This window comes from Aquila chrysaetos, chromosome 1 (assembly GCF_900496995.4).
Source record: "Aquila chrysaetos chrysaetos chromosome 1, bAquChr1.4, whole genome shotgun sequence".
NCBI classification, from domain to species: domain Eukaryota; kingdom Metazoa; phylum Chordata; class Aves; order Accipitriformes; family Accipitridae; genus Aquila; species Aquila chrysaetos.
Genome location: NC_044004.1, coordinates 26,721,905 through 26,749,317, shown reverse-complemented (window position 1 = coordinate 26,749,317; position 27,413 = coordinate 26,721,905). Strand labels below are relative to the sequence as shown.

The 27,413-nt window shown below is 39.3% G+C and overlaps 1 protein-coding gene across 10 annotated transcripts in view; it reads left to right on the top strand.

The window, feature by feature from the left end:
* APBB2 (amyloid beta precursor protein binding family B member 2) overlaps nt 1–27,413 on the top strand; it is a 156,502-nt gene that overhangs the window by 63,373 nt on the left and 65,716 nt on the right. For 4 of the 10 annotated variants that reach the window (XM_030035115.1, XM_030035296.1, XM_030035562.1 and 1 more), the window contains 4 exons: nt 20,708–20,916; nt 25,990–26,052; nt 26,480–26,565; nt 26,684–26,744. In XM_030035115.1, the coding sequence (XP_029890975.1) occupies nt 20,708–20,916; nt 25,990–26,052; nt 26,480–26,565; nt 26,684–26,744 (419 nt within the window). The remainder of the gene's footprint in view (nt 1–20,707; nt 20,917–25,989; nt 26,053–26,479; nt 26,566–26,683; nt 26,745–27,413) is intronic. The other 6 variants (XM_030035202.1, XM_030035646.1, XM_030035477.1 and 3 more) reach the window with 3 other exon arrangements.

Genomic DNA, 27,413 nt, shown 5'->3' with positions numbered 1-27,413 from the left:
GCCAGCCCTAAATCAATCAACTTGGCCAGGTCAAAAAAACAGTCTTTTGTCAGAAGGCTAGTTCACACAAAACCGTTACACAACTTTTTGTCTTCATTTCTGGAATTGTAATTAAATAGCATAACTGTATTTGCTCCTTACAAAAACAAACTATTAATAAGAAATAGTGATCCAGTTTGGCTTTTGTAAAATTATTTGAAATTTAGTTCAATTTTTTTTTTTTTTCTTTTTTTAGGCAAGCCAACATAATTTGTCACACTCTGTAGCTGTAGCAGACTTCCAAGATAACATTTGGTGTTAAACTCAGATTACCTTATTTTCTTTCGTGCTTAGCTAAACCAGAATAATGAGTCTCCCTTTTTTGCCACTGGAGCCTGTCAGCAGATGGACTAAGGAACTTTGTAGTCTCCTGACTACATTAATTTCCCATGGTTAATTGTGCTGAAACATAACTAAAGCTTTTTTAACAGAGATCTGAAAAGCTGGAAGGACATCGGAAAAATAGAGATTTCAGGGTTAAGCTTCCACTGGCATAGAATAAGAAGTTTATTTGATTTTCATACAGGAATGTTTTTTCCCCACTAAAATGGGTGTGTTGGGCTTTGTAAAATTATATTGTCTATGCGTATTCAGGGTACATATAGAAAATAAGGCCCTTTTGCAACTATCAAAATGAATGCGTGATCATTGACAGAAGATCATTTTTCTGTATTTCTCTTGATTTCATGTCATAGTTGAATTCTCACTTTCATAACTATACTTCAGATTCCTGTACTTTAAATATACCAAGTGTACTTCTTTATGGGAAGCTCCTCTTTCCTAAGGTTGTCTGATCCTACAATTATTTCACAGGGAAAATGCAGTTTCTTAAAAGAAGCTGCTTTGGGAGTAGGGTGACATGCAAGTTGCCCCATTCTGTGTTCCTCCCAGTGGCTGCTGTCCACATCCACTTTGTTTTTAGGTTCAAGGAGCCCGTCCAGAAAATAGTGGTGCATGGTCCAGAGTGCTTAACCCGTCCTAGAGGAAACCTGCCTTTTTTGGGTGGTCAGGTGTGTCTAACTTGAAAGAGACTGTTGTTAATCTGTGGCAAACTTCAGCTCTCCCAACATAAAATCAGTTAAGCAGTGACTCAGGAATAGTTGTCTTTTTCCAGGAGTGATGCAGAGGGGTGGATTGTCTCTCTGCCAGAAGTAGGTGGAGATCCTATCTGTGTGTTCGACCAACACTTCAGGTTCACTACTTCCAAATTTTGCTAACATCAGTGCAATAACTATTTGATAGTATTTAAAAAAAAACAAACCCAGACAGGCAAAATCTACTGATTTAAAAGCTGCGCTCCTTGCAGACCACACTTGAAATACTATAGTAATAGTAATTACTGGTTGTATTTTTTTAACCTCTTTTTTTATGTATTCAAGTATACAATAGAAGCTTTACTGTAGGTGAGGGAATATAATCTAGCATTTGCACAGTAGATCTCTCTTGTTTTCCTCTGCTAAACCACCCCATCTGCAGTCAGGGCAAGTGGACAGATTGAGCACTGGAAGCAGAAATGCTCTTCAGAAAGGAGGAGAAGGAGTTTTCAGATGTTGCTCTTTTATTATGAACACATTTATATTACATCCTCTCTTTAATTACAGAAGAATGCTTATAGATATCATGCATTTATAAAGGCTGTAATACTGATGAATAAGAATAAATGCTTCAATTTACACCAAGAAACCAATTAAAAACTAAATGAAAACGACGTTATAGTTTTTTTTGTGAAACAAATACACCTTGTTCCCAAAGGGGAGTCTAAAAAGAATGTGTCTTCAAAAACAAGAATCAGTTTTGCATCACTGTTTATCTTTTAGCATTAAGCTTTCATTCTTAATTTTATTTTTTCAGCTTTTTTTTGGAGGGGGAGACATGGGAGATTCTGTCGGTTGTAGTGAGAGGTTTTTTGGTGGAGGTTTTTTTTTGTTGTTTTTGTTTTTTTAATGGACAAGCTGCAATTTTCTCATGATTCCAGGAGCTGGGGATTTAAAAAGTACCAGATACCACAAGACACAATAAAAAATTGTAAAAATTTCTGTCAAAAATGCTGAAAACAAGCATAAGTTCAAAGGAGGAGTATTTAATTTCTGTAGTGTTTTAAAAGTAAACTTTTTGAAAGGAATGAGCCTTGCAGCTTGAATTCTGCAATGATGAACAAATCTACTACCTCATTTGGTAATACGCTAAAGGTCTTTTGGTGGGACGTACTTTGTTATTTTATGACTTGCTGATGGGTAAGGTGGTGGTCAAAGTTCAGAAGAGAGAGAAAACTCTCTTTGTCTTCTCATTCTGTTAACCTTACTGCAAAAGGGTCAGTGTAAAGGCCACCAGAACAGGTTATTTTGACTTAGTTATTTTTCTTTTGGTTTATCATTTTACACATGCTATGTCAGGATTGTATGTTGTGCTGGCCCCAGTCTTTTATCTGGGCTAATTCTGTTTTCAGAAGGTGGCATGTTTCACTGAGAATTCGTTATCACTGCAGAAATGGTGAATTTCTATCACGCACATCCAGTATGTTGCTGTCAGCTCTCCTTTCTATTTCTGAATTTTTCTGGAATGCAAATAATATAAAGGAAGCAAGACTGTAAACATTTACTGACATAAGAGCTCTTTTGAACTGTAATAATTGTCATATGTAAAAGCCTGTAGTTTAAGCGGTGTTAATTACTTCTCGAGAGCAGTTGGCTCTGCAGTAATCACTACATGAGATCTGCTTTTAGTTACTGCTCTTCATGGTAGTTCGAATATGTTCCCCTTTCCTTATTCATACAGATATTTAAGCCCAACAGATGTATTTGCCTATAAAGAAATTTTTATCTATTAGATGGCTCTGTACAATTTAGTATAAAAGTAGTAACATCTTCCTTTTAGTTACATGTTAATATGAAATTGAAGGTGACAAATGTGCAAGGATAATAATATTCAGTCCCATAACCCCTGCATCTCTGTTGTCATATGAGGTTATTGTGTATCTCAGGGTAGAAAACTGTGTGTACCTTTGTACTTATGAGAACAAATTTATTGTGGATTTTCCTTCTGGGAATATATCTATCCCTTGGAGGAAGCTTGGATATATTGGTTTGAGGGTTCTTATATCAGATGTGGCTTTTTAATCTGTCCCAATATAATTGTTGTGGTTAATTTTATCAAAGTCTTTCAATAATGTTAATTCCACTATTTCCATTGCAAACTAATATACTGACTGGAAACTAGAGCTCACTTTTACAAGAGTTACAGAGGTTGCAGTTCCATTTTGTAAATCACCAGATAGTACATCAGCTTATAAGAATGCCTGTATCCAGCAGACCTTAGGCTCATGTAGTTCTTTATGGGTCGCCTCTGACAGTGGTCAGTAGCAGAAACTTATGGGAGCAATAAAAACAAAAAACAGGGCTAGTGTAAAGTAGTTTTCCCATATTATATCTTTTTCACTTTCAGCAATTGGTGGTTTTAGGGCTTTCAGACTTGGTATGTCATTCACGTTATCTGCTTTAACTGCTCTTGATAGACATTTCTAACATGAATTTGTTTAATCATTTTTGGTCTCATTTGTATTTCTGGCATCCACAACATCCTGTGACCATGAGCTCCATAATTAAATTATGTGTTGTATGAAAAAGTACTTCCCTTTGTTATAAAATTGCTCTCCAATAATTTAATTACGTGCCCATTGCTTTTCTGTTGTAGGAAGCAGTAAATAACAGTGAATGATCATTTCCTTTCCATCCTTGCCTTCTTCCTACCATTCATGATTTTACAGATTTCTGTGACATCCTTCCCTCCTCCCTGTCATTCCTTTTCCAAGCTCAAGAGTCCTACTACACTCAATGTCTCTTCCTGCAGAAGCAGTTTTATCTGTCTTTATGTCTTTTCTAGTTCTGCTACATCCATTTTTATAATAGGGCACATGGAAGGGCACGCACTAGTCCTGTGATAGTTCAACTCTACATTAAAACAGTAGGCATAAAGATTTTTGTCTTGATCTTAGTTCCTAACATACAACTTTTCAATTGCCAGTGTGTACCAAGCTGCTCTTTTCAAAGAACTTGGTGACCTTGATCCTTCCAGAGTGGCAAAAGGTAATTAATTGCTTGCCATTGTATATGAGGATTTTAAGTAGCAGATCAGAACAGTAACAATAAAGGAACTTTAAGAAATCAATGAAAACCAGGAGATTGACATTTGTGTGGTGAAGGAAACTGCAAAGTGAAGGCTGTACATTAGAAAAACAGCTCTTGACACCTTGTGTGTTGTAATCCTGTAAGACCTATTTGCAGTCTTGTTTTTGCACAGCAACAAAGGTAAATATAAATCTAGAAAGGGAAATCTTCTCATCCTATGTAACTGTAGTTTTCCTGCTTCCCAAGACCACCTGCAGCCTTTTGGCAAGTCCACAAATTGTAACATTTTCACCAAAGATTAGATACTATTTTCAGCTGGGTGAAGGACCATGCTGTTGCTTGTGCATCTCGTTTTGCTGTTTGTGACAACTTGTGATGACAATCAGCTGTGTCTTTTCCATAATGCTAATAGATCTCAATGGCTTGTGATACATCATATACTGGAGATCTTTGTGTATTGTTTTACTGTGCTTTGGCATGTTTACATTCTTACCAAGCAGGTGTTTGTTTTGAGGGAGATTCTAGGTCAGGTTTCACAATAAAGGAAACTTTTGAAGTTGTTATGTTCTGGGAATATGCATCTTTAAGGAGAATTTGTCCTCAGGTTTTCAAAGTGAGTAGCTATTTTGCCAATATACTTTGAATTGAAGGTGGTGCTAGTTGCAGGTGAAATTCTGTTGTGGTTCTGCAGAATTGTAAAATTAATCCCTCCCTTTTTCTCTCTCAAATGGTCGTCTGGCATAGGACTCCAGCTGTTTTGTGTTAGGTTTGTTTCTGACTACTGTTTGCTAAGTTAAACTTACCAGGATGATTGGTGACACGGTTTTTTTCTGAATTTTCTTCTAATTCTTGTTAGTGGTTATGTCAGAGATACCATTTCTGTCTGCTTAAACGCAGACTTCTGAATCTAGCTTCAGTTATGTGTATAAATCCATCTCTGTGAAAAATACATACAAAATTTTAGTGCTGGACTGCCATGAAGTAGATTTGAGAATGAAAATAATATTTCTAGTGCTAGACGGATGCTTTCAAAGGTGATTAATATCTCTGAGTTTGCTTAATACCAAAAGATATCTGGACAGGATGAGTAAAGATTTAGTAGAAAGTTTATATCAATGTAGCGATGTGAAATACTTACATAAGCTTCTGGTCTATGAGAGTCCCCTGTGTGCTATCAGCATGCTTCCTTCTCCCACAGTGGGGTGAAATGCAACCAGCTCCCCTGATGCTTGCGTCTGCTGTTGGAAGCCCCTGTTCATAAAGCCTTCCCATTGTAGATGCTATATGTTACATTTCATATATGGCTCTACACATTGTGCAGAAGACTTAGTTCAACTGAAGCAAGATTACTTTTGAAAAGGTTAAAGTTTTAGTGGTTGGTTTGTTGGGGTTTTTTGTTTGTTTTTTTTTTTAAAGTCTCAAAGCTTGAAGGCTGGGAAGTGGAGCTGAGTTCACATCTTACAAGTCCTCAACACAGCCTTTAGTTGCCTGATGTGCCCAAGCTTCTCCCTTAACCTCTTTCTTTGCAGGCAAACTGTAGGCCCTGAGGGCCAATGCACTGCTTCCTATGCTTGTGCACTATTTCATGCTTATGCGCCTCTAATGATAAAACAGTGGATTTTCACCACAATAACTTCTCCCTTCCCTTCAGTACTGTAGTGGCACGAAATTAATTTGGAGGTAGGAAAACATTAGGTCTTTGGCTTCTATGTTGGAAAAAAAAAGGAGCCTTCAGTTTGTTCTCTAATGCACATTTGACTACAGCTTTAAAGTGGCAAACTAATCCATTATATAGATTGTTAAAAGTAACATTCTGGCTTTTACTTATAGTACTAAACTGACTAAATTAGGTAGGATGGGGTAGGAATTACTTTTTTGGCACATCAGGGAAAGCAGCCCTTCGTGTGGGACAGAAGGAGACTCTTGCATGTGGACAAACCGGAGGACAGTGGCTGGTCTCTGTCTGTGTACCTTGATCTTGTGATTGGTGTTTGGGTGCAGGGAGCCCACACAGATCCCAGGGAGTACACAGAGTCTGGGCATGACTCCGGGCAAGTTATTTAATGCATCTCAGACCTTCCCTCCTACCTTTGCCCGGCTTTGTTTAAAAGAGGGCTTGTGCTCTCCTGCCTCATAAGGCTGGTGTGAAGATGAATTTATCGTTTTCATGGCGTCATGGAGCATCTGCCGCACTGTGTGTGGTGCCATGCATCCACATGGACCGAGGGATGAGCAGAGCTTATGTCTGAGATGGGAAATGGCTGTTCTTGCAGGTCTTGCTTTTTCTTGAAGCACAACATTTAATTTCAGAGAGTAACTCCGTTGTAATTCAATTTTATGTTCTGTTTTCACTGAATCATTAAATTCAGAAAAAGGTTTTTCTAATGCATTTGCACAGTGCTGTAAATGAAGCTGTCAAAGAAAAGTAGCATTAGTCAAGCTACCATTTGAATGCTATGTCTGTGCCACTGGCCAACTTCACTGGCTTTTAATTAGTCAATCATATGCACAAAACCCACTAATGAGAATTCCTAGAAATTTCAGACTATATCAATATATTTATGCAGTATGTTCTCCAGAGAAGTACAGTCCTTCCTTTCTCTACATTGTTCTCTCCTGAAGTCAGTAGGCTTCATCCTATTTTAGGTGAAGAAAATATCATTTGCCTAGTACCTGACTTATTATGCAAATTTATTTTTTCTGCAGTTCCTGTTCTAAAGGGAGAAAAAAATAGTGACTGCTGGTCAGATTCCTTCTTCCATGCTCTACCTTACTACTTACGTCATTCAGATTAGAGAGACATTCACTAATGTCACCAAATTTAAACTGTTGAGGCTTTTTCTGTTCCTCAGTTGAAACAAATCTGATAAAAAGTGTGGAGTTGAAGCCTGTTGCCATTCTTTAGTACCAGGACTTGATGGCAAGTGTATCATAGTTAAGTAAGGGAATAAGATCTGGTCCATCTGTCTTTCATGGCATGTGTCAAGTTAAGTAGTACCATCTACTAGCAGAAGGTCTAAGGGAGATGGGACCCACTTGTGTCTACAGCCAGTCCCAGCAAAACAGAGAGTTACAGGTTGGGAGGTACTGAACTCTGTAATGTTTGATGCTTGTAAAACACGGTTTTACTTGGAAATGAAGCAGTATGGTGCAGCAGTTCCTATGTGGAGAGTTGAGGCTGTTGAGGTGACCGTACTGCTGTATGCCATACATTGGCGCAGCATCTCCTCCCACTCTGCAGGCATCTTGCATCTTGAAGTCAGAAGGACATCTGTGTCTAACTGCTTTTTGTGTCAGTCTTTATAGAGTGAATCTTTATGTTTTGTGTGATTATTCCAGATAATATTTGTTCATTGCCCGAAATGAAATTGTTAATGGTCTCTTCTGTGGATGGTTTGATGCTAACATATTGATTCACTTTGAGGGGACAGGAGAACCAGGCTCTTTATTTTAGTAGAGAAATACATAAATTCAGAGCTGCTACCAAAGTGATTTTTCCCCTGTTTTTCTGCCAAATGGTTGGCTGCTGTTGCTGAGACACATAAATTTTGTGGGGCTAAGGAAGGTTGGACTCAGCACATGTGCACATTGCTTTTCCTGGGTGTGCTGTGCAGTGTGTCTGCCGGTGCAACAGTGCATGTACAGGCTTTGCTGTGTGAGTCCAGCAGTCCCTTGGCTGAGATGGCTATTTAATTTTTCTTCTTCAGCCCAGACAAAACCCCTCTTTTAAAACAATACAAAGTAGTTAAATAGGGTATGAACCCAGAACACAAGATCATATGCTGCAATCTTGCTCTCTGTGGGGAAAGGCATGGGAAGAAGAGAAGCTATGCCAAAAAAAAAAAAAAAATAATCAGAAAAGCAGATGCAGATTGCTGCCGGACTGTTTTAGCCCTTAAAGTTAAGTCACAAGATCACATTTAGTGATTTGCTAATGAGGAAAAAGATACTCCTCTGGATTAATTTGCTGCTCAGAGCCCTCCATGGTGAGGAGGTCCTTTGGGGCACAATCCCACAATGCGCGGTTACAGTGGGTTTAGACCCAGGTTAGAGGTGCACTCTGCTGTGTGTTGGACTATTACTATTTTTAAGTAAAAGCTTTTGCCATCTAGTGGAAAGAATAGAGAACTAGCATTTCAAATAAGCAAGAAACCCACTAATACTGGTCATGTGCAAAATGTATTTATAAGCAGGGGTAACTCACTTGCTAGAACAGTAGCAAAACATTCTGACTCTGTGCAAGTTAGTTGGTAGAAATCTTCCAAGGTAATGGTGCAGTTTGTTCACATAGAATTTGAGGCTGTGTCTCATTTAAGCACAAAGTTGGTGAAAAGGGCATTCGTTTTTATGCTGCTTTTGCTTGTTTGGGACTCCTTTTCATTCCACCCTGGAGGGTACCTGCCTGTTCCTCCATGGATCTTGGGCTTGGCCAATATGCTTTGAATGCCTCTGTGGCAGCTCACTCCCCCACCAGTGGGATGGGGAAGAGAATCGGAAGGGCAAAAGTGAGAAAAACTCATGAGTCAAGATAAAGGCCGCTTAGTAAGCGAATTAAAAAAAAAATATATAAAAAGCAAATGATGCGAACACAATCACTGACCACCTCCTACCAGCAGACTGATGCCCAGCCAGTCTCTGGCTGGGGGCAGATTGGGAAACAGAGAAGGTCTTGGCCCTATGCAAGCACTGCCCAGCAATAGCTAAACCACTGGTGTTTTCAACACTTGTTTTGGTCACAAATGTAAAACACAGCACCTTACAGGCTGCTATGTAGAAAATTTAACTTCGTCCCAACCAGTCCCAGTACAGCCTTTTAATTGCCCAACTCTCCTAATGTTCATCAGCCCACTGATCAAGAGATGGAGATCTCGTCACTCAGTAAAGTTTGTGCAAGAGCTGTAGGATGTGCCTCCAATACAGCACTTTCAGGTAGGGATTCATCAGCCTTTGCTTCAGCTGAGGTGGTCCTTCCTCTATGTCCACCATTTCATGCTGCCACCACTGCTCCACCTGACCAAGCAGCCGCCCTCCTCCGGCTGGGATGAGTCTTTTGGGATGAGCCTGGCTTCTTCCTGGTCCACAGCTTCTGCCGTGACAGCCCCCTTGAGACAGCAGTTTAGGTCACCTCCAAGTCTTCCTTCCTTCCTTTGCTGGACTCTGCTTGTTTCATGGCTGGATGTTTTTGGTTGGTGAACAGGCTAGTCCTCTTTTTCTTACCTATTTTTGGCCCATGTTCCAGGAGGGAATACGTGGACCTTTCCTCATGGCCCTCCTGCCGTACTTTTCCCTACTGCTGCTGCTTTTAGTATCAACTCCTGCTGCTTTTAGTATCAATTCCTGTAAACGTAAGCTGTGCTGCTGGTTTCTCATGGCTTTACCTCTGGACCCTATGTTGTCCCTGAGCAGACACCTTGCAGAGCCCCCAAATTCTCCCACTTAAGGAGGACAAGTAGTACCATCCTGAGTACTTGTCCAAGACTGTCATCAACAGTTCTTCTAAACTTCTCTCCTGAAGTCACTTGCCCTTGGTTTTCTTTGGTTATTGTACTAGTACTTCAGTCCTTATGTCAACACCTTGGGGTTTGGTGGTTGAAAGGGAAAAGAAGCCAGGACATCAAAACAAGTGGGTTTAGTGGTGTGGGTTTTTTTTCATGAATGTTGACAAATCTGCTTTCCTCTCTCGTCTTTAAGATTAGTCATCTCTGCTTGAACGCCTTGTATTCCTGTAGTACCTCATGATTTATACAGCAGAATGAAGATCATATCACATGAAAAAAATAGTACAGGCCATTCATCCCAAGATTCCTTAGGATTTTTAAGCAGTCTTTTCTGATTATGGTTTATGTTGCAGTTGATCGAAACAGCAATTCATTTTGGCACAAGTTGTGTCTGGTTATGTGTATGCCTGTATATCCCACATTTCAGCGTGTTTTCCTGGAACCTGTTTGAGAATCTTCCTCTCTCCAAACGCATGCAGCTGGTTCAGCGATTCGGCAAGGAGGATGACAGGGTTGTCATGACAACCAGTTGCGTGCTGTGAGAAAAGATGATGCCAAATGACCAGCTTCTGGCTGCTTATCACTCCTCATTGAGTAATGTTCACCAAATTAGACAGGCTTGTCTGATTTATAATTACTTGTCCTAGTGGCTTGCATTTTTGGTGCATTTGTTTCTGAGATAGCATTCATGCTTCTTGCAATGATGCTTAGGTGAGACTACCTGCTGACCATCATTGTTGTAAATTACGAGAGTAGGTGGTACCATTGTTTGTGCTGTAGTGCATGCGAAGTAAGAAGAAAATTTGTCTTTGGGTTTGGGTTTTTTTGGTTTTGGGGGGGGGTTTTTTGGTTTTTTTCTGTTAAACCCAAGTGTCCTGGTTTTGGCTGGAATAAAGGTAATTTTTGTCTTGGTAGCTGGTATAGTGGTGTGTTTTGGATTTAGGATGAGAATAATGTTGGTAACACACTGATGTTTTAGTCGTTGCTACGCAGTCGTTATACTACGTCAAGGACTTTCCAGCTTCTCATACTGCCCTGCCAGCAGAGGCTGGGAGCGCACAAGAAACTGGGATGGGACACAGCCAGGACAGCTGACCCAAATGAGCCGAAGGGATATTCCATACCATATTTTGTCATGCCCAGTATATAAACTGGGGGGATTTGGCTGGGGGACACCGCGGCTCAGGGATTGGCTGGGTATCAGTCAGCAGGTGGTGAGCAATTGTGTTGTGCATCACTTGTTTTGTGTATTCTAATTCTATTATTATTTTTTTTTCCCTTCCTTTTTTGTCCTATTAAACTGTCTTTATCTCAACCCACGAGTTTTACTTTTTTTTTTTTTTTCTTTTTTTTTTTTTTTTTTTCCTGATTCTCTCCCCTATCCCACTGCGGGGACAGGGAGTGAGCGAACAGCTGCGTGGTGCTTAATTGCTGGCTGGGGTTAAACCATGGCACTAAGCAACTTAAACTTGCACATTGAGCCCACTACAGGAAAGAAATGGGATAAAAATATTCAAGGCCTGTGTTCTTACTATTGTGCTGTTTAATGGAGAGTTCTCCTTTAATTTTATTTGCCTTCACTCATTAATACAACATGTCCTCCCCTCCCTTCCAATGCCTGTCTTGATCTTCAGTGTGCGTATGGCGTGGGGGAGGAATATGCTCCCTTTAGGATCAAATCCTGGATCTGCTGAAGTCATTGGCATCTTCTCAGGAAGACTAAGTTTCTGTGGCTTTCTTTTCCTTTGGTTTTGCTTTTATTTAGGCACAGAAGGCAGAAAGAAAACATTTTAATTTCAAGATTTTGGAAGTTCAGAAGAGGAAAAAATGCTTTCCCCCATCTCTTTCCTTTTTAATAAAACCTTTTTATCCTCCTGTCTTCCCAGTTCCTTTCTTGTGCTTCCCCTTGTGTGCCCAGAAGGATGGCATCTGTAACATGCAAGTGATACTGTGGGCCAGCTCTTTCATTATGCTTCATCCCAGCAATGAAGAAAGCCATCAGATTTGAAGCTCCTGGTTTCCCGTTGCTGCCCAAACACTAGGACATGTTGGATCCTGTCGCCATCCCATTCTTTGCAATTTTTGACATAGAAAACTTTGGTGCAGATCTCTTATTTACAAACAAGATGCTTTTCAGTTTGAATTCCTTCATTTACATTATGCACCAACTGCTAGAATGTGAGCAGTCGGAGGGCCAGAGATTGAGAAGTGGATTTATAGATTTAGTGTTGGCCAGATTATTTTTCTAGATTTGGAAAACTCTGGGTGTGTTCCTGTTTGGACCATCATGCTTCCAGCCTGGACACCGAATACTCCCTTTCAGTTAACTTTTCACTGTGGAAATACACTTTTGAGATGGTGGTAGATTAAATCCTGTGTTTGGATGGTATTGCTTTTCTTTGGAGGATCTTTACAGAAGAAGTATTGTTACAAAACAGTCCTAAGAATTGAGATTACTAAGCTAGGAGTACCAAAAAAGTGAGATCTCTCATCTATCTCTGTACAGAATGAGTATTTTATTTCTTAACCTGTTTAGGTAATGTAGATCAAGTGCTTTCAAGCATTGTTGAGCCTTGCAGAAAAGTGATCTCACTTGGTCATTCAGCTACCATGCAGTGAAAGTAGCCCTCCTTAGCTGGAAAGACTGACTGAAAATCAGGCACTTCCATTAACTTCAGCAGAGCTGCATTTGCATTGGTCGGAGGCTGTGCATTTACATCTGCTGCTGCTTCCAAGTAGGCAAAATGAGGCCTGTATTTGTCCCTTTAACAATGTAATGATCTCTCTCATATTTCCCTGAATGTATTTTCTGTCTTACTATGACTCTACCTTGTTGCTTTCTCCCAATTTTCAAAAAAAGTGCTTCTAACCTGTGAAATAACACAGTTAAAATTGTCGTGTGACATCAGTGCTATTATTATACACCTCCCAGGTACAAAATTTCCAGCACTCTGATGGCTCTGTACGGCACTCACCATCTCTGTTTTGAAGTCACGTATGCTGCCAACCTTGAGCCCTTTGGGACTGCGGTTCCTCTTAATCAAGAGTACTCTTCTTGGCCATAATTTAGTGCCCTAGCCATGCTGGTTGGTGGGGTTTGTTTTGACCTGAAGAACTGTGCATCCAAAATACATGTCTGTTTTTCCAAGTATAGGACTGTCGTGGTTTAACCCCAGCCAGCAACTAAGCACCATGCAGCTGCTCACTCACCTCCCACCCCCCCACAGTGGGATGGGGGAGAGAATCAGGAAAAAAAAAAAAGTAAAACTCATGGGTTGAGGTAAGAACAGTTTAATAGAACAGAAAAGAAGAAACTAATAATGATAATAATAACAATAATAAAATGACAGTAATAGTAATAAAAGAATTGCAATATATAAGTGATGCACAATGCAGTTGCTCACCAACTGCTGACTGATGCGCAGTTAGTCCCTGAGCGGCAATTCCTCCCAGCCCCACTCCCCCCATGGTGGCCTGTACGGGCCAGTTCCAATACAAAATTTATTGCATTACACCTGTTGCCTTGCTGAAGAGTATTTTGTTCAGGAAGTAGGTCTGCTTGGCCTTTTGTGAACCAGGTTTGAGGCTCTGGTTCCCTCATGCAGAGGGGACCTAAGCAGAGAGACACTGACCTTTTGGTCTCCATCCCCAGCACCTTGCTTAACATCACCACCAAGTTCTCTTTGAAGTGGAGATAACACCTAGTTGCTGCTTTTATCCATTTTTGTTAGTTTATCAAACAAAAGCAGAAAGCTTGTTTATTGCAGTCTATTTTAAATCAAATTTTTCGCTCCCATACAGTTTCATTGCTGGTGCATTTTTCCTTGAGGTATCAATTATCAGCTTTTCTTTCTATCACATAATGTGATCTTATTCCAGTCTGAAGTAATGTGTAAATATGCAAGTCATCCACTACCTTACCTTCAGAAAGGGAAGGAGCTAGATTATGTTTCTTCCAGATAAGAGTGTTAAGACTTGTTATTGAAATGATGCGGTATATTTCTAGTCTTTATCAAGAAGAGATCCTGATTAATTTAGCACAAGCATAATATCATACAGCCAGGTTTTAGTACTAGACTGGTGATAAACCAACTTATGACAATGGCGGGTGGCGTATTCGGTTTGCTTTATGCTGATAAATACAGATTTTGCTAAGGATGGTGGAGAAACCAGTTTTCTAGGTAACAGAATTTGGTCCATAGGAAATGAAGCATCTTGCCAATATTCTTCCATTCTGCCTTTGTTATAACACCAAATCAGCCCTGATTAAACATTTTACTTAAGTGTTTTTCTTTAAAAAAAAAAAGAGTTAATTATTGTCTCAAAACTTTTAACACGACTTGCTGTTAAATTAGAATATGTTGTGCTGTACCTTTGCATTCCTGCTCTTCCAGAAAGTGCCTCCAGAGCTCTTGCCATTCTGTTTCCTTCTGTATTTGTTTCTAAATGACTGCCTTTGGTCTTCAGTGAAAGGGATTTCTAGCTGTGCCTGCAGAAGAAAGCCTGAACTAGTTAAAAGCTGCTTCAGCTTCATGGTATTTAGTCTCTCTAATTATGAAATATCTACAAATTACATCAGCAGAGAATGGTGCCAACAGAGTTGGGAACAGCAGCTGGAATGCTGCGCTGCATTTAGATGCAGAGCGTGCTATTTGCATCTGTTGTGATGCCACGATACAGCCTGTGCTTGTTGACCTTGCCTTACACAGGATGCCTGTTATGGGGGAACAGTTTGTGGCATTGCAAAATGATGGAAAAATAAATGGTATCCATTTACTGCACAAGTTTGCTCTGAAAGATCCTGCTGAATGCTGTACTTTTAATTTCTATTTGATTGAGCAAGGGCTGAAGAATAATTCATAATGGCAACAATTTGGTTACTGTCCTTTCCCCTGAAACAGCAATACAATAAGTGATAAAAGTACTAGTTTTGTCAAAGAGTGTGGTCACCAATCACACATGCTGTTCAGCGAATTATTTATATTGTTTATTACCATCTTTCTTCAGTAACACTGTTTCCTAGCTCAGCCTCAGATAGTAAAATAATTTTAACTTGAAATAAATATGTAATTACTAAAATTTCTAATTATGTTAGCAAACATAGTATCTGAACTATCACTACAGCATGGAATTTATCACTGCTCTATATCAGGTAATTGGCAGAAGCTGACATTTGGAGAGGGGAGTTACAAACAGCAGTATATTACATTATGTGGGCTTTATCCTATCTTCTTTATAATACAAAATGTATTCACAAAGCTTTTCTAGCCAGAATTAAAAGTTAAATATGTCTGTGTTTATGGTTTTGTGGAGGTACATCTCTGTTGCTAGTTGTTTCAAAAGAGTGAATTAATAGTTTCATTTTGTGTAACAGACTTCATTTTTCCAGCTTTTTTGAAGTTTTAACTGCTCTCCTCAGTTATAATGATACTGGGATGAAGGCTGTATTTGTTTTTTTCTATTACAGGCTCTGTGTTTCAGCCATTTAGACAAAAATTAAGACACAAGCATTTACTTCTGAGTGAAACTTGACCAGACAATTTCAGCAAGTGGGAATCTCTTCAGGCTGTTTTACTCCTTTGTCCATTTATTAAAAATTGAAACATCTATTTATACTTTTTTAAAAAAACCAGAATCTTTGGTACTTTTCTAAAGCTTTACTGGCTTTTTGTGAGTTTGCTCTTTATTTTGATTTTTCAAGAGAAATGACTAACATAAATTCCCCATTTGGTTTTGAAAGGGAATGGAAAGGCACTGCAGGCGTGTTGCCTTCCCCTTAGGTTCTCGATTCTGATTACTTCATTTTTTTCATCATTTTCCCATTCTTCTTAAAACGTTCCTATCATCGCTGTGTGGCTGAGTCTGAAAAGATGAAATGGAGGCCACATGATGGGGTGCAGCAAGCGGATTCCTCCCTCTGAGTTCCGCAGAGACCAGTGCCAAAGGTTTTTGGGGAGCAGCCCTGTGCCCTGTAGTGTTGGACCCCGTAAGAAGGGACTATGGCGCCAACTCTAAGCAAGCTTTAGGTAGAGGGGAAAGATCTGGTTTCCCAAGGGACTTGTCACGTCCTGGTGCAGGAAGGTGGTGTAGGCAGAAAAGCCCAGTGAAGTCCACTCCGTTTTTCAGTTTTCATCAGATGAGGTTAGCTTCTTGTCTTAAATCACATCTTTCATGTTTTTATGTAATCTTCTGTTTTAGTCCTTAAAATATTCTACCACGTCTCTTCTACTGTAATGGTTTTTTGTCAGAATTGGCCCATGCTTCTTCCATAATAACATCCCCATGAATAGTCCCTTTGGGGATTTTCCCCCCGTATGGACAAGGCTTTAATCATCTGTCTAGTGAGACAGAACTCCAACTGAAAAATATCAGTCCTGTCTTTGCAACCTGTCCTTTCATGTGAATCTGCCTGCAGAAGACCAGCTGTGAACTTCTAGCTATGTTGACCTTTAAGCTGGCAGTGCTGCATTTCAGAAGGCAGGTGGTGACAGCTCACACTTATCTTAGGCAGATTTCCAGGTAGCGGCTTGCTAGTGAGGACTCACTGGCATGTCCATGCCAAGGTGGGGAGACCTGAGATGAGAGCTGGCCTGCCTTGCTAGTGACGACTCTCACACACCCCATGTTCGGAGAGGGACAGAAAGGGAGGTGAAGGATCAGCTGCAAGCTGACTGCCCAGTCTCCTGTGATGAAGGCTGACTTTGGACTTCATCTCCAGAGTGTATGTAGACAGTAGAGCCACCCTGTTCTGTAAGGTCTTTCTCCAGAAAAAGAAACAGCTTTCAAAGGTCTGCAGTGCTGTGTGAATCTGCATGACACCTGGGTAAAGATATACCTCATTCCTGTGCAGAGTTTTGAATCAGTTACATCTTAAAATAGTCTTTCTACTGATAAGAATTTGACTCTTTCTTGCTGTAGAAAGACAAGTTTTACAGATAATATGAATCCAAGTTTCTTAAACCCAGTGTCTACTTTCTCATACAGTTTAGCTACAGTGGCTCTTTTATTCTAGTTCAGTATTGTTTTTCTTACTCTTCTTGCTTTATGCATAGATGTCTTACAGTATAGCCTTTCAGGAGATGGTGGTTTACTGTAATACACATGGTAGGTAAACCAGCCCCAATACAAAAGGATACATTCTTTTTGTGAATCATGCTCTAAATTTCTGTAGTAAGCCATGCTTTCTGTATTATCACAGCAATAATACTTTCAAACCCAGAAGCTTTATGTTGTCTGGGTTCATTGACCTTTCATCAACATATCAGTAAAGAAGAACATGGAAGAGGCCAGAAGATGCCAGGTAGAACTTTACCTCCTGGGGATGACTGGGAGATAATCAGAGAAAAGTTCCTGATCGCCATAAATCATCTGCCACTGAGGAAGCATGACAGACTTAGTCATCCACAGACTGGAAGGAACCATTTCCATGTAATGTTTTTACCTCTAAAACCTTGCAGACATAAGAGGAGTTCTCAGTTTCAGGTGAAGAAGTCCAATGTGTTCAGTTCTATTTTCTCTTGGGTTTGTTTCATGCAAGTTGTTTGATGCCATGTCAGTAGAATTGGATTAATGTACAGATACCTGCTGCTTTTCTCCCCCATCTTGTGGCGGTCACTTTTCTCTTCTACAAGAAAATTGGGATTAAAAAGGCCTGAATGTAACAGCATGTATGTATCGGTGTGGTGCCTCCATCTCCTTCTAGGCACCAAACACTGCCCTGATAAGGGACCATTCTTACACTGGCCCATGTAACAAAAATTAGATGCTTTGACTCGATGTCATGCCATTGAACTGGGTCTTTCAAATTCATAGGAAAATTACTTTACTACCTGTAATTCCGTATTCAAATAAAGAAAAGCCATTGGTGTCCTGTAGTAGGTCTCTGATGCCGCAAGCGCATTCATCTGTCCTGTCAGATTTTGTATGTTGACTCTTACTTTATCTTTCTTGTGCTGGTATCTCTTGGGATGGTTCTTCATTACCTTTGGCTTGTACATCAAGTGCTTTCATCTGCTAGAACAGCCAGCAAACTAGGGAGGTTTCCCAGTTTATGCCAGTAGGAAATCACAGCCTGTGAAAAGGTTATCCCTGCTTCAGGGTCGAACAGACAGGGAGATGCAGATTCTGAGGTGTGTTTGTAAATGGGCTGGGACACACACACATTTCATTTTTTGTTCCAGTAGTTTTGCATAGCTAACATGAGGAATGGTGTTTCAGTATGTAAACATGCAATCTGACACTATCCATGTTTATCAGACCGGGCTGAGGTCGGTACCTCTGCGCAAGGAGTACCCGGACACCAGCAATGTGCATCTCATGCACAGACGTAAATCAGAGTTGTTTTGTGTGGAAAATGCTCCTCTTTGAAAGTCCTGAGCTGTATTAATTGAAAAACAATCTGAAATTTAATACCTATTTTATCTCCGAGCATATGTGAACATATTTTGATGTATCTATTTTTGCTAATGGATAAGTTTTCAGAGCAAATTAATATTAACTCAGCTAGGTGATACTTTCTTCTCCCAGAGTGCTCCCAGCTGTTTTACGTGATTTCCTTCCAAGTATTCATTCACATACAAGATAATTTCTTCTCTTCTAAATAAATGTTGCGGAAATGTTGTTTTAAGTCTCTGGGTTAACAATTTTCTTTCTGCTGTGAGTTTTGTCTGCTTTTACTTCAAAGTCCTTTCTGTTTAGGTCTTCCTAGTACTGCATGTCATTAACAATGCAACAATAAATAACAGTATGTTGGTTCCTCTGCATCTCTGGGTCTTCTGCATCTTTGGTAGATTGGTTTGAAACGAGTAATGGTTTGAAACGAGTAATTTAATGCAGCCATAGCATAACACTTTGCTAACTGTATATTTGAATACATGTGTACACATACATATGTATGTATAGCAAGGACAGAAGCGGTGCCTATCTTGAAGTGAAGAGAGTAACATTTCATGTCCTGGTAATGTTGAAGTATGGCTGTTTAACATTGTAAACTGTATGAACATGAACTGATCTGAAGCTTTGCCTCTCTGCATAATAAAGGCTTATTATTTTCCTATTCTGGCATGCACTGAAAGGCCCAATATGTAAGTTTTGTGAACACCGACATTATTGTGATATTTGGAGTTTTATGAACCAGTTATATAGACTTACCCATGTGTATCTGGACTTGCAGATGTTGCCATGTATACTTCAGTGCAATGTTTAGATTTTTGCTCTTTGCATGTCACTTTTTGCATCATGTGGTCAAATCATTAAAAGTGTTTTGCTTTTATTTTCCTTTTATATGGTTGAGAAGAGTGCAGCTGAGTTGTTCAGTTGGAAAACAAAAATGGGCAAGGTTGAAGATGAATGGGCTTTAAAACATGTAAGACCTTGGAGTCAGAAACTACATACTTAAATGCAGAGGCTACAACGGGGACATTTAGAAGCGGGTGTTTATAATATTTGGGAATTTCTGGAACTGATTATATGAATGTTGCTGATTTTCAGGTATTGGGCCATGGGTGAGGCTCATTATTGAATTTAAGTGTAATGATATCGTCTAGTTTTTCTTCTGCAGAATTTGGTCAGATTAGTCCTCAAGTGGTAAATAGGTAACTTAAGAACTGTTAAGTGGCTCAGGGGGAGAAACAGTCTGGTTTGTGCCATGGAATGTAAGAGTTATTTCAAGTTATCATGCCGTTTGTGTGTGTGTGTGTACGTACATAAAAGTGGGTAGAAGAAATGAGAGAGATTCAGAAATAAGCAACCATGATAAAACACCTAGTAAGAGGCTTGAGGATAGACTAACAAGAAACTTTTGATTCAAAAAAGAGATTAAGAGCAGCAGTATAACAACAGGTTATTCATCTGTTGTCCACTGAAGTGTTTGAGGGGTGTCTCTGAAGGTTGGAAACCAGTTGCTGAACTAGATGAGCTATGGCTCATTGGTATGGTGCTTCCTTTATTCTTTGGGGTTTTTTCTGACTAGCTCAGTTCACTGTGCTGGTGTCAGCCTTCATCATGTCTGCTGAAGTGCTGGTGGAAACATCAGTCCAGGATGTTACTTGTTTCTCCCCCCAGCTTGATGGTCCTTGGAGTAGACCATAGCAGCTGGTTAATAGCATGTACCATAATGACACCACCAAAGCAGTTTAGCTGGGAAGTTTATAAGAGCGCTGGCTCCCTTCCCAGCCTCTGGAAAGTATGTATCCAGCAGAATACAACTGCCCCTGCTGGAATACAGCTGGCTTGCACATAGGTGATGCCGCTGCCTTTCTAAAAAGCATTGCATGCTCTCCACTGGTGACATCTCTTACATGCATCTATAATCCCAGGTAAATCTGGGAATGTCTCTAATTATATGAATTGCTGGCGCATTCTTAAGTAAGTTGGAGGTTTGTCAGTAGAGCCAGGATTTCATCTCTGTGTTGGCACTGTGGCTGAGTTTTTGATTTTTATTTTCCTGCCCCATTATAAAAAGCAATTGAAAACAGTATGTTTGTTTGTGACAATCAGGTTGTGTGTAAAATGGTTGCTCAGTTCTTTTGTTCCCATTGTTTTGAGCAAGCAGTCTTTTAGATGTTGTAAGTCAACCCAATGAAGGTTGTTTGATTGGTGTTTTGATAAACTGACTTTGACTAGCAGAAATATGTGCTCTGCTACCATGCATTGAGAAGGGAAGGTACTGTGATGAAGAGGATGGAGTACACCACAAGTCCAAATATTTCTTTATATGCTGTGATGTAGTGTACTTGAGGCTAAACCTTATTAGAAGAGCTAGTTTATCTGATGGTATTAGACAGCTGTCATATTAGAACAGCTCTTTGTTAAGTAGGTTATTTTTTCCCTCTCTTTATAGGCCAAGTCAAACCAGGCTTTGTCACCTTACTTTGAGCCTCAATAACACAGTAGGTTTTTCTGGTGTTCATTTACACAGGAACTGTACAACAGCAGTACCAGCTGTGCATCACTTGCATCAGGGGCAGACTGTTTGTGTCTTAGTAACATTGATTCATTTTCTTTCTTTTTTTCTTTCCTTTTTTCTTTTTTTTTTCCTGTTCCCAGCAGATATATGGAGTGATCATTCATTTCAGACAGACCCAGACTTACCACCTGGCTGGAAAAAAATCAACGACATTGCTGGGGTCTACTACTGGCACATACCAACAGGAACAACTCAATGGCAGCGTCCCGTGTCCATCCCAACAGATCTCCAGGGCTCACGAAAAGGATCACTTGGTTCCATTACTCCGTCTCCTACTCCAGAAACTGAGGTAACATACTGTGTCTTTTTGTGGGCTGCATACTGTAAAGAAAATGGAAATAACTTTTTGAACTTGCAGGTTTAACTGTTAGCTAAACTGAGCTTTAGAATATGGGGCTTGATAATATTCCAAAGTATAGCTATTTGTTGATAATATGTCGTAAGTATCCATTTTTCTGTGTGCATTTTTTAATAGCTGTGCCTCATGAAACATACTAAACTTTGGATGTGTAGGATGAAATCAGACATATCTCAGATAAATCAAACAGCCAGTGCCTGATGAATGTGAAACTACTGCAGTTCTGTAGCATGCACTGAAGCGTTGCTGCATTATATGGATACAGGATACATAAAATTTTTGTACACTGTAGCACTCTTTTGGCTGGACTCTTTGTTTGCATCTTCTTTCTTTTTCGCTCACTTGGTAGGAGTATCACACAAAGACATATAAGTCTTCATTTGAGACACTAGGTCCTTTACAGTGTAGTTTCTGTTGAATAAATGAGGTATTTTCAAGTGTAGGTCTCTTAACATCCTGCCAGTAGAAAACACCTGCGCAAGTGGATCACTGTGTTGCAGTCAGTCTTTAACTAGAAACAAAAAGGAATGTACTCTCTCTTCCACATGTGCTAAAAGCAATATGTGATACTGCCTTTTAAAATAATCCTTTTGGGCACAATCCAGGGGGTGTCATGTGAGTAGAAAAATAAAATAAACTATCGGAAAGAAGAGTATGCTTCAAAAAATGCAATCACTTTGGTTTAGTATGCTGGGAAGACTTCTATGGAATGAAATACTAATATAAAATCAATTGGGTTTGAAATTAATTCTTTTTCGTACTAACTTTTTAGAAGAAGGTCCACACTGTTATGAAATTAAGGGAAGTCTTTGTACTAGCTTTGAGTTTTGGATCAGGCAATCCTTAGGTTTAATTTATTTAATTTTTTTAAAAATGTATATAGATACGACATTTCTTCTGTTCTTGATTTTGTTGATATATGCACCAAAATAACTTCAATGAAAGTTAAGAGGAGATAAGGCCATTCAAGTATGTATTACCATCTTGACTCTGAAACTTTTATCCTGTGTAGGCTTAAACATGTACATTCTTGTTCATTATTTTAGAAAGATTGCTCCCACATGTTCATAAATGCTACTCATAAGGTTTGCAAACTTGACCACAACGTTTCAGTTACTGTTTACATCAGTCAAGCTCCTGTGGAATGTACTGTGCAACAAGCATGCTGGAAATTATTTCTGAGAGGGTTCATGGAGAGAAAAAACAGCAATTGTTATCATTCAGGTAGAAAACAAGAAAAAAAGAAATCCAGAAATGCTGAATGTAAAGGGCTGCACATGCTTCCAGTATAAATTCCTGTCATGTACACGTGACAGATATAACTTCACCATTAAGTATTTTTCTTATTCTAAAATATGGAGAACAGGGCTTTAATTAGTAAATTATAGATGGCTTTCACAAAAACCCAGAAATCAGTATAGTTGGTAAATTGCAGAGGGAAAATGTATATATTCATTTCAAATATTTTTCTACCTCTGTTTAAAAGGTCTTTGCAATGAAAATTTCAGACCTGCTGGTAATGTGGCAGATATACTTTTAACCTTCCACAATTTTGTTTTCTTTAAATGAAGAATAGTTTGTGATTATAAATAACAATCATTAATTCTCAGCAGCATCATGGAGAATATGAAATGCATGAATTATAACAACACAGATTTTAATATAGTGTAGATGTATTAAATAAGACATTTGAGGAGTCATTCTAAAATGCCATGTATGTGAGTATGTAGTAGGCTCATCTAGGTTTTGATATGGCAGTAAAGAATTTGATCCAGCAAAGATTTATGCATATACAGTTCTGTGGCAGCATCAAGACCATATACTGCAGTGTAAAAGGTGATACAGAAAATAAGCAAGTTTCCAAAATTTGTATTAGTATGATTTTATATGGTTATTTTAATTGCAGGTAAAGATGAAGGCATTTGTCTCTTGAAGGTTTCTGCATTCATTGATAAGCATCTTACATACCATTATTGAAACAATACTGATTTTTTGACTCAGTGATTATTAAGATAGCATTGCAATACAGTACCAGCAGACTTAGAGTAATGGAGTTCAAAACGAGAGTGTGAATTGGGTTTGGGACTTTGTGCACTGCCAAATTCTGAAACTGCTACAAAGAAGTGGCATAGCTGGAGCTATAATGAGAACTGTTAGGAAAAGTCTTGCATTTCTTGAAATCACAGATGTTGATCTTTATTAAGAGGGAACTGGAGGAAGAATCCTTTGGGATTCAGCTGGTTCTGAGCAGGACCCTGGTACAGAGCAGTAAGAGGGAAATAAACCATGGTGTGGGGTTAAGAGGTAGGGGTAGGTAATGACATAATTTGTAATCTAGTGTCAGCTATCGTGAATCTTTCGTTTTTCATCTCTCCGCAATCAGTACTTGCCAGCACTTAATCACCTCCAGGTCGCATGCAGGTGATAGTGCTTTCAGTCCCTGTTCACTGCACTGCAGCCTACCCCAAGGGCTCCTCCTCTCTCTCCCTGTGAAGGATTAACCTGGGCATCTGTGATATGGTCAGTCTGACACTTTACAAAAGATGTGGAAGTTGATCTAGAATAGGGGCTCCCAAATGCCTTTATCCTGGCGCTACCGTTGGCAGCAGCAGTTGTGGTGGACAGCTTCTAGCTCCAAGTTGGACTACATATGATCTGTGTACTGCTGGTTCCCTCATTGCTGTTCGGAAGCCTGTGCTCCGAGATAATCTGGTTTGGGAGGGCTGGTTTAGCTCATTCCCACATGCTGGAATTTGTATTGCTTTCTTCTGAAAAAGTTGGGGGATATATAGGTTTTAGGCAGATGAAAGAGTATAATCTAGGATTGAAGACTGGCATGGGTAGCATTTCATATCTGTCCCAATAGGCTTCCATGAGTCCATAAAAAATACTTTTATCTTTATCACGTTTGTCTGTGAAGCATCATGTGCTAGTCCTGAGATGAGTTTATTTGGGCTCTTTCAGCTTTTGAGTTTGTCAAATAAACACTTACAAACACCTTTTTTTTTTTTTTCCAGAGTAATGCCTTTTTACCCTTTGTCTTGTTTCCTCCTTTTTTTTTTTTTTTTTTTAAAATTATTTTGTGTCCCTGTCTCTTAAATTATGTGATATACAGAAGCTTTGCTTCATTTGGTAGAATGTGGCTCACAGCTGAGGGCAGTCAACAAAGAACAGATCAAGTCAGCCATTTTTATGTTGTAGCTTACTCTGGATATTTAGCATAAAGAAAAGCAGTTACTTACTATTGTTGAACAGAGAATCAGAAAAAAATGGGTAGAGAGGAATGATGCTGTAACGCATACAAATGGCAAAAAGGGGGTTGAAAAGGAAAAAATGCGAAGATGTCTTACTTTTGCATAGGCTGCAAGGCAATTTTTCTTCCACCAGATAATCAGTAAATTTCAATCCAAAGCAATTATGGGTTAAGCATTATGCGAAAATCCTGCAGATTTAACAAAAATGCTAATAAATGCTAAATATGAATAAACCAGAACATTTCTTCCATTCCTCCCCTCTCAAAAGCATGAAAATATATTTTGGTTTTGCACAGCTGATTAAATTTGACTTAGTTTTAGATGGCTCTTTGCTCCTGTGTGTTGCCAAATGACTTCCTTTGTGAATCCTCGTCTTTTGTAATGTTCTCTTCCAAATTTTAGCGATTTTGCTGCCTCTTTCCCATTTCCTGTGCAGAGAAAAAGCCCTAGGGTTTAATTTTCAGTAAGAGCTTCTTGGAGATCACAGCAGAATTTGGTGATGGTAGTTGTGTCTTCTTATAGCCTGACTCATCCCAGGCCAGGGTCACCTCTAAGTTCTTCTGTAGGTAACATAACCACTAGCAGCTAATAATTAAAGAGGAGGGGCTTAGCAGGGAAAGCTAACAACTCAGTTAATTTGAAGGCATGTTAGGGAAGAGTTACTCCTAGGAGTTGTTTCTCACAAATAATTCCTGCAGTGGGGATGTACTGAGAACACTTCTGAGGTGAGAGGTCCACCCTGCAATTAATGCATTGGGCCATATTAATAGGTACCACTTCATCTTGGAGCTGAGCTGGACAACCTGGGAGAGCTCATCTTAGAAGGGGTCACTAATTGCAGGAACACTTGATTGGGTGAAGCTACAAAGAGGTGGCTCTGGGTCTCTCAGCAACCAAATCTGTCCCACGTAGCTTTTGTTCAGGACTGTGGGTTTTCTGTCCTTGTGGGGAAGAGGAGAGGGGCAACCCCAACATCAGCTGCTCCTCCCAGGCTTTACAGAGAAGAATGAATCTCAGGTTGCTGTAGTGCTAAATGCACTGCTACTTGCTTGATTGTACCAGTGAATGCCTCTGAAAATTTTGAGAAACTTGAATGGAAAATGAGAGGGTGGGTGGTTTGTTTGGGGTTTTTTTGGTTTTGTTCTGTTTTTTAAAATGATGCTAGACTTTACAAAACTACTTTTTCAGCAAGAAATCTCTCTGCACTCCTTACTAATCCTCCTTCCCTTCACTGTCCTTTTCTTGTGCTTTCTCTCTAGAAATATTTGATTTTTACCTTCTATGTATCTTATCCTTGTATATATCGTGTTTCAGTATTTCTAGTTTCAATAGTGTTAGGGTCTTTTAATGAAAGTGCTAATCAAATGGAAATCCTATTGGTTCCCCTTAATTGCTGTTTATCAAAGGCTGTAGCAGCTGTGGCCAACATTCATATTCAGATTCATTTTGCTTGCTTTTAAGATCATAGTTAAAGAGTAATTTCATTGTCTGTTCCTAATTTATATTAACTTTCCTTGTTTCAATCATTTGTTTTGGTAAGTAACCGTTAGCGGCATGTCTTCTCTCCCCTTTCCTCCAAATGCCATGGTAGAGTGGAGTAATTAGTTGAAGTTTGAGGTGATCTGTTCCCTAACCCATCCTGTAAATATCAATGCTAACAACAGTGTCTTGTGTTTTTTTTCTTTTCCTTTTTCTTTTTTTTTTTTTTTTATCAATGTGCTTCTTCCTATGTGAATAATTATGTGTCTAGAAACAGCCATGGAGTGATTTTGCTGTACTGAATGGGGGAAAGATTAATAGTGACATTTGGAAGGCAAGTATATTGTCAGATTTTAGAACCTTTAATACTATTACCCTTGTTTTGCATGGCAGTGGCTGGTTTTTTTCCCCTTTTATTTTTCCATGAATGTCATTCATAACCTAGGCCAAAGTGAATGGGGGTGTACTGCTAGGAATGTCTAGCTCACAAACATGCTGCCTTTTCTGATCTTTCCACTTGGAATGGATTCAGTCTAAACTAGCAGGGCAACTGCCATGACATAACGAATAAGATGCCTGCACTGAATGAAATGCAGCTTGAGAATATATGCATGCCTCTTTCCAACTTCAGCCAGAAATACTATCGCTTCTTTGCAGGGAGAATTTAATTTCCCTTTGAAATAAAAAATAACATGGTGGTGTACTTAATACTATATTAATAGCACTTAATACTATACTAATAGCACTGCCTTTATCTCTAGGATCTGCATGCAGCCACTGTGAACCCAGACCCAAGTCTGAAAGAGTTTGAAGGAGCAACGTTACGCTATGCCTCTTTGAAGCTCAGGTACAATGACTTCAGAAGTCTCTTTGGAATGACCAGTTCCATTTTGTACTGTGCTGTAATTCTTATATGATTTTAATATTGATCTTGTATTTTTTTTTTTTTCCCCCCCCTGTAACAGAAATGGTCCACAATGTGATGATGATGATTCTTGTAGCATCAACAGTGATCCAGAAGCCAAGGTCTGTAAGAATATCCACAATGGGATAACAATCAAAAATTTGCAATTGTAAGCATAACTTGTTAGGTGCAGAATGTCTCCCGAAGTTTTGAAATTAACTCTACTCCTCCAGTTGGCATAATGTAGGTTGACCATGCAAGACTAATTCTGTTAAAGGAATTTGCAGATTTAAAGCTTCTTTCAGTTTGGTCAGGAAAGTGTGACTTGCTTTACAATCACATAAGCCAAGAAATTGAATGTTACAGCTCAAGGTTCTACTGTCCAACTGTAATAACTGACCCCTTGCACAACTAAGTGAGTTTTCTGTCCTGAGTGAGAGAGGGCTCTGTTGTTTGTCATGGCTGGATAGCTTCCTGGGGTGTTCAGTGACAGAATTTGCTCTTTATTCTTGAGTTTGTCCCTTTTCTAAGTACTTTTCCTTGTTTATGGGGCTGCTTGAACTCACAGCTAGTAACAAGGAAGTTACTTTTTAGAACAAGGAACTTCATATTTTTAGAACAGAGAATGCAACCTAGTTTCAGGATTAAATTCATAGAGAAAAATGAGACCATTATGTGAAAAAGCACCATAATTAAATCAGAGCCTTTACTGTTGTAATCTAAGGTTTTTGAGGAGAAAGATGCAGCAGAAGGTTTTGAATGCTTGTATACGTATCTCCAGATTTGTCTTG